Source organism: Mauremys reevesii, linkage group 4 (assembly GCF_016161935.1).
Source record: "Mauremys reevesii isolate NIE-2019 linkage group 4, ASM1616193v1, whole genome shotgun sequence".
Taxonomy (NCBI): Eukaryota; Metazoa; Chordata; order Testudines; family Geoemydidae; genus Mauremys; species Mauremys reevesii.
Genome location: NC_052626.1, coordinates 148,285,282 through 148,298,261, shown reverse-complemented (window position 1 = coordinate 148,298,261; position 12,980 = coordinate 148,285,282). Strand labels below are relative to the sequence as shown.

Below are 12,980 nucleotides of genomic sequence, written 5' to 3'. Positions count from 1 at the left end.
GCGTCCACATAGGATAATCCTATTCAGAAAATCATGTCTTTTCCAATGTCCCTTCACATGACTTCTCTTGTACAAAATGCATCATCATTATGCCATAATCAGATCATCATAATATGACGGTGACAAATATGGGGTGCAGTGTCCCAGCCATGGGTCCAGCTAGCCCGGATCCTATCCCAACCCCGCCACCCCTGATCAGACCGATGGTCCCATCTGGCCTGGTATCCTTCCCCCTCTGTGCCACCCTGGATTACACCCATGGGCCCCTCAAGCCTGCTCTCCTGCCCCCGAGCAGATCGACGGGCCGATATAGCCTGGTAGTTGGCCCCTCATTGTACTCTGATTCGGGGGGCAGGCCTGTGTCTCTGACGTGCTGTTTGTGGGTCGCAGGGGCTGACATTGAAGATGTGAAACTCTCTTTGATCCAGCGCTGTTCACACCCGCCCTTTTTGTCAGTAAAACTTCTTGTTCGGGGTGTTGTTTTTTTTCACACCCTGGAACAACAAAAGTTTTACCCACAAAAGTGCTGTGTAAACAAAGCCAGAGTCATATAAGATTATAGACAGATACGAGGGTGTATGGGGATAGATAGATACACATCATTGATCTGTAAATATGTTATGTGGACAGATAGCTAGAACTTCTTAACACATTAAACATTTCATATCTCTGGGGTCTAGGGCTGGGAGAAAGAAACAATTTAACAGATCTCACAGGGAAACTTTCTACCTCTCCAGTGAGTGCTAATGGAAAAGGTTTAAAGTTTGAGGTGAGGTGGGAGGCAGGAGCCCTGGGTTCTCTCCCGATGAGAAAGGCCCAGGTTTGGATGGAGACGCAGCTCTGACTGGCCCGACAGTGGGTGTGACATGGAGCTCTGGGGTCTCCTGCCACAACCCAATCACTGCTGTCGCAGGCACTTTCTCCCTGCAATGCGGGGAAGCCTGTGGTCAGAACCGCTCTTCCTGCCACTAGAAACTCAGACGTGCGGCTCTAGCGCTTCCCGATGCTACAGCTTGAGTCACAGGGGCTACATGTGCCAGGCAGGGGGGGCCATGACTCTAGGGGAGGGGCTACAGGAATCCTGTCCCCGTTCTGCCACGTTCCCCAGGCCTCCTTTTCTCCTGGCCTCTGCTCCATGATTCCACCTGACTGCTTCCCAGCTCTGGGATGGGGTACGTCCCAGCTCCGAACCGGTCTGGGCCGCGTGGCTCCCAGTATCCTGACCTCTGCCCCGTGACCTTAGCGTTCAGCCCCTCGGAGCAGAGGTATATTACAGAGGGGACCATGCTGCACTGGGATCTCCTGCCTCCCAGCCCCATCTTGACCCGGCCTTTGTGGCTCCCCACTTCCCGATCTGGGTTCTGGGATGTATTTTTGCACACGTACCCCCCTCCCCCACCACCACAACTGGTCCATGGTTCTATGAGGAGAGCAACACTATGAGATGCCTGCGTTGGCCCCCGTGTCTCATCGGTGTCACCATGTCCTCATCGCCCCCTTCATCTCGGCTCCACCACCTGCCATGGGGCTCCCACTTGTGCCCATCCCGCTGTCCCTGCCGGGGCGCTGGAGGAACTAGCTTGTTGCCGGCACAGAGGGCCCGAGGACAGCAACAGCGGGGTTCGTTGCCCGTGTGCTTTGCGCCAATGAACACACCAAGGTGGAGAAGCAGACAAAGTTTATTTGAGATCGCAAAGCGGTGCCAGGAGACAGGCACGTCTCAAATCATGCACACAGCTGCAAACAGCTTTTCTCTTTTTATACACAACTTTAGCTAAGCTTTTTTCTCCCCCCCCCTCAGCCCTCTTCCCCCTTTCCCCCTCCCACCCCCCTGTAGCAGTTACACTTGAGCAGTAGCAATTACATTAAGCAGTTAAGTCATAATTGGCATCTAACAATTTAGCTCGTTAGTAACTTCTTTTGAACCGTTATCCTGTCCTATTTCCTTTTGTTGGTGGCACCAGGCATGACCCAGTGTTGACAGAGGGGTGGAAAATGACAGTGCCAATGAAGGCTCCCTGTACTAGGCCTCTGCTTGTCCGAACCGCGTCCATGTTTAGACTTTAATTAACTCCACAGGCTAGATGGAAAGAATGGAATGTGTGGCAACTAGTTATCAGTACCAGGAGGCAATTATACAGCCTGCTTGCACCTGGCTAAAGGGAGTGAAACAGAATGACCGGTCAAGAAAAGTTACTAACGAGATAATATGTTTTTTGCCAAGTATGATCTAACCTGTTTAGAGTAATTGCTGCTTCATAATGTATTTGCTGTATGGGAACTGAAAAGGAGGGAGAAGAGGGGGGGGGAGGGGGGAGCTGGGCATTGGGGGTAATAGACATGCTTAGCTAAGATCATGTATAAAGACAGAGAGCTGCTTGTCTGGGGTGTGCTTGATCTGAGGTGTGTTCCTCCAAGCATCCTGCGCTTTGAGATCTCAAATAAACCTTTTTTTGCTTCTCCACCCTGGTGTGTCTAATTGGAGCAAGGCACTCCGGGCAACGAATCACTGTTTGCTGTAGCCTCAGGCCTTGTGCCGGCAACACTTTGATCTGTTCTCTTGCCCCTTAGCCAGAGGCATACAGGCCTCATTATTATTTTCTGATACCGGTGTGAGTGGGGTCGCACCTGATAACTAGCTGTTACACATTCCATTCTCTGTTGCTGGCTTGTTAGGTCGATTAAAGTTCAAACATGGAAAGGCTTTGGTCAGACATGGAGTGACTTTAGTTCATTCAGGCCTAGTACAGGAAGGCTTTATTGACACTTACGGTTTTCCACCCTCCTGAGTTACCTAGGGTTATGCCTAATGACACCAACAAGCTGATTCATGCTCTGCCTCTCCTAGCCCTAGGGCCCTGGGGTACGGGGAAGGGCTGGGGCCCAGGGGGCAGCAGGATGGAGGGGGGCCGTGCCAGCCAGGGCCTTGCTCTGAAGCCACTGGGTGTGTGGTGGGGCAGAAGGAGGCTGTGGAAAGATCCTCTCCTCTCCACCGTGCATCACAACCACATTCCCACCGGCTCTCTCTCCACCTCTGCACCAGGATCCCAGCCTCCAGGCCTGGGGCAGGTCAGGAGCTCAGAGCCTCCCCCGCCCCCACTATACCTGCCATGCACTGACCTGCAAGATGCATTTAGCTCAGGCCTGCACAACATACGGCCCGCGGAGCCTCACAGTGCGGCCCGCTGGGGGATTCTAAATCCCCCCCCACACGGTGCTCTGCGGGCAGCCCAGAGCCCTTTAAATCCCAGCCGCGGCCGGGAATCAGAAGGCTCTGGGCTGTCTGCAGCCGCGGGGAGCCCAGAGCCTTTAAAATCCCAGCCGCGGCAGGGAATCAAAGGGCTCTGGGCTGCCTGCAGGAGCAGGGAGCCCAGAGCCCTTTAAATCTCAGCCAGGGCCGGGATTCAAAGGGCTCTGCGCTGCCCGCTGCGGCGGGGAGACCAGAGCTCTTTAAATCCCAGCCGCGGCCGGGAATCAGAGGGCTCTGGGCTGCCTGAAGCCACGGGGAGCCCAGAGCCTTTTAAATCCCAGCCGCGGCTGGGAATCAGAGGGCTCTGGGCTGCCTGCAGCCGCGGGGAGCCCAGAGCCTTTTAAATCCCAGCCGCGGCCGGGAATCAGAGGGCTCTGGGCTGCCCGCAGGGGCTGGGAGACCAGAGCCCTTTAAATCCCAGCCGTGGCCGGGAATCAGAGGGCTCTGCGCTGCCTGCAGGGGCAGGGAGACCAGAGCCCTTTAAATCCCAGCCCCTGGTCGCTGATTGCCCCCTCCCCAGACCTCTGCTCCACTGCCCCCCAGGAGCCCCACCCCCTATCTAAGCACCACTGGTCCTTGTCCCCCGATTACCCCCTCCCGAGACCCCTGCCCCTAACTGCCCCTTGGTACCCCAGCCCCTATCTAAGCCTCCCTTCTCCTTGTCCCCAACTGCCCCCTCCTGAGACCCCACCCAACTTCCCCAGGACCCCACCCCTACCTGTCCCCTGATAAACCTCCTGGACTCCCATGCCTATCCAATTGCTGCCTGTCCCCTGACTGCCCCTCCGAACCTCTGCCCCATCCAACCCCCCCTGCTCCCTGTCCCTTGACTGCCCCCCGGAATCCCCTACCCCTTCTCCAACCCCCAAACCGCTTACTGTGCCACTCAGACCAGCGTGTCTGGCTCAGTGCAGCTCCAGACAGTTGCTGCCATGCTCCCCCATGGAGCCCACAGCCCTCTCCCACCCCCAGCACCTGCCTTCCGGATTTGAACACCTCAAAATTCAGGAGTGCTCAAGCTCGGTTTGGGCAGATTTTACTTCATTTCTCCCAAATCAAATATACTGATCCACTGTAACTTGCTGTAGAAAAAGTAGGATAAAATTAAGCAAGAAATGCTTATTAGGACTGGAATTGCTGTTTTCAACAGCCATTGCCTTTTTGTTTGTTTGAAAGGGAGACAGTGATATTGCATTGGCAAATTCCCCATAGAAAGAAAGAGTGGAACAAAAGAATAATAAAGGCACCTCAACTTTTCCTCATTTATGGAGGACAGTCTTATAATATGCATCCAGATCTCCTCCAATCACACAAGCTGAAAATTGTTCCACTTTACTGCAGCTCTGTAACCATATGGGAACCAATCCTGTCTGTGTTCTGTGCACATCCAAAATTCTGGCTGAATGACCCGCCCTGGGAGTGAGTTACCAGTGACCCAGGGCTGGGGCGGCAGGAGGTGTGTGGGGGGGGGGGCACTGGTGGGGAGGAAAGGGGGAAGCCCAGCGCTGGGGCGGCAGGGGGTGTGGGTGGGGGGAGAGCCCAGGACTGGGCAACAGGAGGGTACCGGGGGAGCCCAGGGCTGGGAAGGAGGGACAGCCAATTTTTTTTTTGCTTGGGGCAGCAAAAAACCTAGAGCCGGCCCTGCCGGGTTCCCCCAGCCGCCGGAGCCCCGGGCCCTTTAATTTGACCCTGAGGGCTCCCAGCCACCTCTTCAGCTGGGAGCCCCCGGTTGATTTAAAATAAAGTATCACCTCCCCACCCCCAACCTTCCTTTTTGGCCCAGAGCTGTTTTGGTGGGGCGGCGCTGGGGAAGGAGGGTTTGTTTCCACAGGGCTGGGCGGCCCTGGGGCGGGGTGTTTCCTCGGGCTGTGAGGTTTCGGCCCTCGGCTGTTTTCTTTGGAGGAATGTGGCCCTCGCGGCTTTACGAGTTGTGCAGGCCTGATTTAGCTGATCAAGTGTTTGGGGGCTGCATGAGTCCAGGCTGCCACCTGCTGGAGGAAATCGGAGCTGCACCATTAGAGGAGAACTATTCCTCTAATTCCCCAGCCCCTGGAGCCAGCCATGTCGTGGGGCCGGATCAGAACCAGCGCCCCCTACAGGGGAAACGCTCTGTGTCCCATTCCCCAGCCTCCTGAGGCAGCCAATCCCCCTGCCCCAGAGCCAGATCAGAGCTGAATCCCCTTAGGGTACATCCATACTACCCGCCGGGTCGGCGGGTAGCAATCGACTTCTCGGAGCTCGATATATCGCGTCTCATCTAGGTAAGTAGCTCGAACTAAGGTAGTTCGACTTCAGCTACGCTATTCGCGTAGTTGAAGTTGCGTACCTTAGTTCGACCCGCCCCCCCCCCCCCGTGTAGACCAGGCCTCAGATGGAAAATTCTTCTTATCCCCTCCTGGATCGCTTGGCAATAGCAGTGTCTTGCAAATATCAGCTGTGGGATATTAATGCCCCCTAAGAACGCTGCCCATCTCCCTGTATCTCTTTCCCACCCACCCCACTCTGTGCCCAACGGAAGCCACTCCCTTTGGTTGGTGTTAGCCACATTACACCAGATTTCCCATTGCAGCAAATCCATCCATTTATTTAGCTCCCTTGTCCAGCTCTGCCTTGCTCCTGCCTAGCCCAGAGCTCTCCCTTGTGTTCCCAAGCAGGTACTGCAACCGCTCATTTCTACTCTACATCTGGTTCCAGCCCCCTGAGGTTAGAAGAATGACAAGACTTGCTGCTTAGAAATTTGCTTTCACAAACATTTATTGAAGCAAGGAGGTACATTTGCAAAGATCCAGAGAGCTGGAATCCTCCCAGAAGCAAATTATTTTGTGGTGGAGATGCAAAGCTGCATGGCAGTTTAACAGGCTGGATATATTTAACTTGCAGTCAGTAGGGTTCAAGAGTTAACCATCATTACCAGTTAACAGCACCATGGAGCTATTAGCCTAGGCTCTCACAGATGCAAATAGGGGTGAGCCAGGAAGATGCCTTAATCCCAGAATTAGGGGGAATTTTCCCTTTCCAGTGTGACCCCAATGCAGTGCCATCTCCCTGAGCCTGCTGACAGCCTGAACTGATAGCCCTGTGGCATGTCTTCGTGGGTGTTAACTCTGAATCCTACCAATGGCAAATGATATAGCATTATCTCTGTTGATCATCTGAGCATGGAACATCCAGCTGGATGGTGAGTGGGGCCTGCACTGTCAGGATAAGATAATTTACCCCAAAGCTGTTGGATAATTGTGGGTGGATGGATATGTGGGGTGAGGGATTATTTGCACTGCCAGCACATATTGGTTGACTGGATGTACTTGACATTGATTGGTTGGTTGGTTGGTTGCACTGGATACACATGTTGGTTAGATGTACCTAAGACATTAGTTGGGTGGATACACCAGATGCACTAGGTACATGCACTGGTTGGTTGGCTGGATGGATGCATTAGATGCATTGGATACATTGGTTGGCAGGTTGCCTGGATATGCTAAATACATTTTTGATTGGCTGGTTACAGTGGACATCCTAAACACATTAATTGGCTGGCTGGCTTTTTACACTGGATGCTCTAGATAAATTCAGTGGTTGTTTGGATACACTGGATGCATTCATTCATCGGTTGGTTTGTTGCATACCTTAGATGCACTAGATATATGCATTGGTTGGTTGGAGGGATGGATACGGTGGATGCACTGCTACATTCTTTCATAGGTTGGTTGGATACATTGGATACACTAAATCCAGTTGGTGGTTTACTGGTTGAATAGGTTAGATAAACTAAATGCAACAATTTGTTGGTTGGATGCGGGGGGGCAGATAGGTTGGATGCAGTAGGTACATACTTTGGTTTGTTGGTTAGGTGGATACATTGGATGGCTGGAATCATTGGACACACTGGTCTGATGGATCCGGAACGGGCGGTTCATGGTGGGATGTTTTCCCAGAGGGAGCTGTGAGGATGATGGGCCCACAGGAGCAGAGAGTCTCTTATGGGCATCGGAGACACCGATTCCCGAGCAGGAGTGACAGCATGACGCTCAGTAGCATCAGCAGAGTAGGAACTTGGAAATGCTCTGGAGGACAGGGAGCGCTAGTGACCAATGCACACCCACGCCCCTCTCCAATCAGGGGCTCACCAGAAGGCCTCCGCCTTGGCTGTGCTCTGCTGGGGTGGCTGGGAGACATAGTCGAAGCAGCTCCGGCCCCCGAGGTGGGGCCCACAGCGCAGGCTGTACTGGAACCAGATGCGGCCGTGGTTCAGGTAGCAATCCTTCTGGTGGGGCCCCCCGGCCTCCAGCGGGATGTCGCAGCTTCCCAGCAGGTCATCGTTCCACTTGTTGTCCTCATCCCAGACCTCTATGTGGATCTTGCTGGTGCTGGTGAGGTGAACGGTACCGAAGTCCAAGTGGACGTTCCAGATGGGATTGTTGTTGTTCCAGATGGTGCCGGTCTGAATCTCCCGTCTCTCAAAGAAGACCTTGACAAAGGCATCCGTAGCGGTAATGTAGTCCCCCCACAGGCCACTGGCCTTCTTCACTGTCACCATCAGCTTCCCCAGGCCGCGCTCCCGCGAGCAGCACATGGTGTTGGTCATGGCATCCCCGGGGCAGACGCAGGAGCAGGGGTCGTGGGCGCTGCGTTGAGTCCCCGGGGGGCAGCTTTGGGTGCAATTCCTCACCAGGGCCCTCTCAAGGATGTATTCACTGACTGCCCGTCTCAGCGCCTCCCGCTTTGGGTCGTCCTGCTCCACCAGGATGTGGATGGGTTGCAGCGAATAGGACACCAGGCCAGGGTTGCCTTTGAGACTCTCAATCCAGGTCGAGAAGACCTTGGCATCACTGCCACAGAACAGCACATCAGTCGAGCTCTCTCCTCCCTCCACCTCCACGTGGCGCTCCCGATACGTCTCATGAAAGCTCCCCCGGACCTTCCCCTTCTTCTTCTCCTCCTCACACTTGCTGTTCCCACCCTTGACAGAGCCCACTCCGATACTCACGGCCGCCTCCATGCTCAAGCAGTCCTTGATCTCGTCGTCAGTCAAGCTGCTCATTGCTGCTTCGCAGACCCTCACGGCCGTCACGTCCCGTGCCCGGCCCCCCAGCTGCAGCTGGGACATGTAGTGGGTGCCATAGTTGTTGATTAGCTGCTGGTACTCCACCTTCGATTTGCTGTCGTACTGGTCCGGGAGGTTCTTCAGTGCCAGAGTGAAATGGCTGGTGAGCGGGGGCGTCTCGCTGACCCGGAACCTGGTCAGGGACACAAGGTGAGGAGTGTGCATGGCCTGGTGACTCAGCTGAGATCATTAGCTGTGCATCCTAAGGCCCCAGACAACCCAGAAGAAAAGGTCTAAGCAGGTGTCTCCTAGTCAATGCAACCACCCAGTTTGCTGAACCTCACAATCTTCCTGGGGATACTGCCAGCTGCTCGATAGTTCTGACCACAGCAGGTTGCTGGGCTGTCCTGACACACAGAACAAGAAAATCCCCCATAGCTGGCCAGCCCTGATGTTAGCTGGTGCCCCCTAGAGGGGAAAGGCCCCATCTCCCATTCCCCGCTTCCCTAAACCATCTAGTCTCCTGTCCTGGGGCCGGATGGGAACCAGGGCCCACTAGAGGGGAAGGGCCCTGTATCCCGGTGTGGCATTGCTGTGATCCCAACTCCAGATGAGCCCTCCTGACCCAGGCTGGCTCTCACCTGTAATAGCCGCAGGACACCTCATGGCTCACGAAGCTGTATTTGTCCATCCGTGTGTGGTCTACCACGAAACTGGCCAGTTTGGAATGTGATCCAGCCAGAGCCACCTGGACATTAACCGTGGGCTTCACAGGCACGTCCAGCCCCACCTTCCAGTCGTTCTGCACCGGGGTTGCTGCCGACTCCATCATGCCCATCGCCGACTGCTGCACCGAGCTGCTCAGCTTCCGGCTGCACGAGATGTGGACTTGCCAGTCCACCGCAGCCAGCGGCAGCCTCTGCCACTGCTCTCCCTGCAGTGGGTTCCGACACAGGGTGCAGGTGCCGTCCTCGTGCTGCCAGAGGCTGCTGTTCACCAGATTGGCCCCCTTCTTGGCCATTGTGGTCACATCGATGCCCCTTCCTACCAAGCTGTGCCCGGGCATGAAGGCCGTGTGCTTCTCGCATTCATTTTCCGTGCCTGTGTGACAGTGGGAGGAGGCCTCCGGGAAGATGAAGAGGAGGAGCGGGATGAAGGCACCAAATGTGGGCATGGTTGATGCGATGGGTTGCCCCAAGGGGCCGTCGGCCTCTGAACCCTCCTAGAGGGAGAGACACAGAGAGATCCAGAATTAGTGACAATCCAGTGGCAGGCAGTTCCATTGGTTAGCTCTGTTGTAGAGACAGAGACATCCACTTACCATCCATGACATCAGCCATGTTCTATAGCACAACTACGAAAACTCTGGGCTCTGGGAACTCTGGTGCCATTACACAAATGACCTGGTGCCTCATTTGCATGTTTGACTACAGATTACCTAATATTCATCAATTCCCTCCAGTCTCTATTTCCCAGATGTTGTAACACCAGCACTAACTACGAGGAGGAGATATAGAGTCACATGCCCACTCTACAGCGTGCAATATAATAATGGGTCATTGCAGTTCCTTAATGGGACCACTAGAGGGCGGTGCAATGTGGACACGTGGCTTAGAATTAGTGAGCCGAGGGAGTGGCTGGGTGTGGCCACTAGGGGGCACTGTGAACAGAATCAGTGGCTTGTACTTAGTGGGCTGAGGCAGTGTCTGGGTCTGGCCATTAGGGGGCCAGTCCAAAGCCACACACAACCCATGGCTTGCGAGTGGCGGCTTTCATAGCCAGCGAGAGCTGTGGGAGCTTGGGCCCAGGGCCGCTGCAACCATTTAGGCGAGCGCCGGGATTTGGGGGGCGCCGGGATTTGGGGGGCGCCATTTTCTTCGGTGGCGACCATGGCGGCTGGATCTTCAGCCTCCCCGGTCGCCGCCGGCATTTAGGAGGAGGGAGGTGGGGCAGGGGAGGGCCGCCTGCAGCAAGTAAGGGGGGGGGGGCGGCAGGCAGGGGAACTCCCCGCCCCAGCTCACCCCTGCTCCGCCTCCTCCCCGAGCACGCCGTGGCTGCTTCACTTCTCCCGCCTCCCAGGCTTGTGGCACCAGTCAGCTTAGGCACCGCAAGCCTGGGAGGCGGGAGACGTGAAGCAGCCACGGCGTGCCTGGGGTGCTTGTGTGCGGAGCAGGTGTGAGCCGGGGCGGGGGGGGGACGGGACGCCTCAGCGTGGATGGAGAAGCTGCTGCCTAGGGCGCAAAACATCCTTGCACTGGCCCTGCTTGGGCTACGCTCGGCGTGACTGGCCTCGCCGTAGCATCTGCCGGGGCCCCCTGGTGGTGGATTTGGTCATGTTTAACCGCTGACGGAGGGTCATTTTCTGGGGTTTCTCCTGGTCAGCATCAGCCCCAGCATCTGGCGCTGCCACCTTTACACTGTGGCTGTTGGGGGAAAACAGCAGGAAACCCTACTGCCCCCAACAGACCCTGGGCCCATCTCACCTGGTATCCTGCCCCATCCCTGCCACCCGAGAACAGACCCATGGGCCCATCTGCTCTGCTGTCCTGTCCCCTTCCTTCCGCCCCAGATGCTTTGACCACCTCACCCGTCTCTGTGCGACCCTCCCCGTACTAACCACAAGGGATGCTGTGTTAAAAATAGGTTTGAACTGTGTTCAGCTTGGGTTGGAGCTGTAGAGCAATGCTGGCTGTGGGGCAGGAAAGGGTGAGAGCTCTGCATCCTGTGACAGTAGCAGGCTCGGTCTGGGAGGGGACAGTAAATGTTTGAATTCACCCCAGCAGAACGAGGCAGGAAAAATGCACTTGAATATTGACTGCTGGGTTCTGCCCAGCCCCCAACCCCCTGCAAGCCGAGCCTTGGGGTTCCCTGTCTCCCCCCTGCTCTGGCAGAGCTCCTCAGTCCTGACCTGCTGCCCCACTGCTTTGATGCCAATAGAAACTCAAGCAGCCTGAAATGCCAAGATGCCCCTGATATGAAAGGTATCAACTATGTCATAAGCTGAGTAGCAACTTGGTGTAGTGGATAGAGCACAGGTTTGGGAGTCAGGACCCCTGGGTTCTATTGTCGCTCTGGCAGGGGAGTGGGGTGAAGTGGGGTAGAGGACGCAGGGGAGTGGAAGGGGTCAGGACTCCTGGGTTCTATTGTCGCACTGGGAGGGGAGTGGGATCGAGTGGGTTAGAGCAGGAGGGACTGGGGACCATGATCTCGGTCAGGGTCGGTGCAGCGCCCGGCACGATGGGGCCCTGATCTTGGTCGAGGTCCATGCAGCACCCGGTGTGATGGGGACCCTGATCTCGGTCGGGGTCTGTGCAGCGCCCGGCACAATGCGGGCCCTGATCTCAGCTGGGGTCTGAGCAGCCCCACCCATCACTCACCTGCCTCAGGAACTGGGCTGAGGAATATTTCGGCTCCGGGGCCTGTCGGCGTCCTGGGCTGGGCTGTGTCTCTGCTGGGAGAGACGCGCTTTGAAGGTGGATCACAGCACCACAAAAGGTCTCCTGTGTTCTGAGTGTCTCAGCCGTCACCACGCTCCCCCCAGCGCCGAGCTCCTGCCCCCTTTACACCCCCAGCCACAGCCACTGGGCAGGAAGCTGTGGCCAGCAATTGTTCCACCCCCGAGCTGGATCAAACGCGCCTCCCGTGGGTCTCGACCCAGAGTATGAGGAGCTAGAGAGGCTGCAAAGTAAACCCCAGTGAGAGAAACCCAGCACTGCCTGCAGCAGAGAACCCCCTAGTGCCACACTGGGGCATTGGGGCCAGCACTGCCTGCCCGGGGAGAGCGCCCCCTGCTGATCCCATGCTGCTCCCTGCAGCACAGCGCCCCCTAGTGCCACACTGGGGCATTGGGGCCAGCACTGCCTGCCCGGGGAGAGCGCCCCCTGCTGATCCCATGCTGCTCCCTGCAGCACAGCGCCCCCTAGTGCCACACTGGGGCATCGGGGCCAGCACTGCCTGCCCGGGGAGAGCGCCCCCTGCTGATCCCATGCTGCTCCCTGCAGCACAGCGCCCCCTAGTGCCACACTGGGGCATCGGGGCCAGCACTGCCTGCCCGGGGAGAGCGCCCCCTACTGATCCCATGCTGCTCCCTGCAGCACAGCACCCCCTAGTGCCGCACTGGGGCCAGCATCTAGTGCCTCCGGGACCCCACTGTAAATACAGAGCAACCCCACCGATGCCAGTGGAATCAGGTCAGGATTCTGATCCCTGGGTAAATCCAGAGCAAGCCCAAGGCCCTGGCCCTGTGGGGCAGGCTGGGGGGGAGGTGGGGAAATTGGGCGCGGGAGAGGAGGATGACCCTGGGTTGCTGTAGAGTAGGTTTGATGTGTCCTCCTCTCTTTCTGTTCTCCCCTGTTTTGTCATATCCACCCTTCCATGCCCCGAGACCCCAACCCCAGAGTCCCACAGCCCCCCCATGCACCCCCCCGATCAGGGGATTCTGCTCACTCCTTCACCCCCTGCTGGTAGGACCCCTACCCCCTGCATCCCCCTTATTCTTCCAGGGGTCACTCCCACTTCCTGCACCCCCATATGTTCTACCAGGGGACTCCATCCCAGCGTGCCCCTCCCCCATCTGCTTTTCTGTCTCCTGCCCACCCCAAGTCCAGCCCCCAGCACAAGACTCCTAGATTCTGGCCTGATTTGAGAGGGGAGTGGGGTCTAGTGCGTTAGAGCAGGGGGGCTGGG

The 12,980-nt window shown here is 56.6% G+C and overlaps 1 protein-coding gene across 2 annotated transcripts; it reads right to left on the bottom strand.

Moving 5' to 3' along the window:
• Window positions 1-7,373: 7,373 nt before the first annotated feature.
• On the bottom strand, window positions 7,374-11,810 carry LOC120404850 (perforin-1-like). Of its 2 annotated transcripts, none has more exons than XM_039537878.1 (3): window positions 11,672-11,810; window positions 8,936-9,516; window positions 7,374-8,487 (listed from the first exon to the last, which is right to left on the bottom strand). In XM_039537878.1, the coding sequence occupies exons 2-3, from the start codon at window positions 9,466-9,468 to the stop codon at window positions 7,374-7,376; spliced, it is 1,647 nt and encodes a 548-aa protein (XP_039393812.1). In that variant the 5' UTR covers window positions 9,469-9,516; window positions 11,672-11,810. The 2 variants fall into 2 exon arrangements, with proteins under 2 accessions (XP_039393812.1, XP_039393811.1); XM_039537877.1 differs by lacking the exon at window positions 11,672-11,810 and adding an exon at window positions 9,616-9,619.
• Window positions 11,811-12,980: the final 1,170 nt, after the last annotated feature.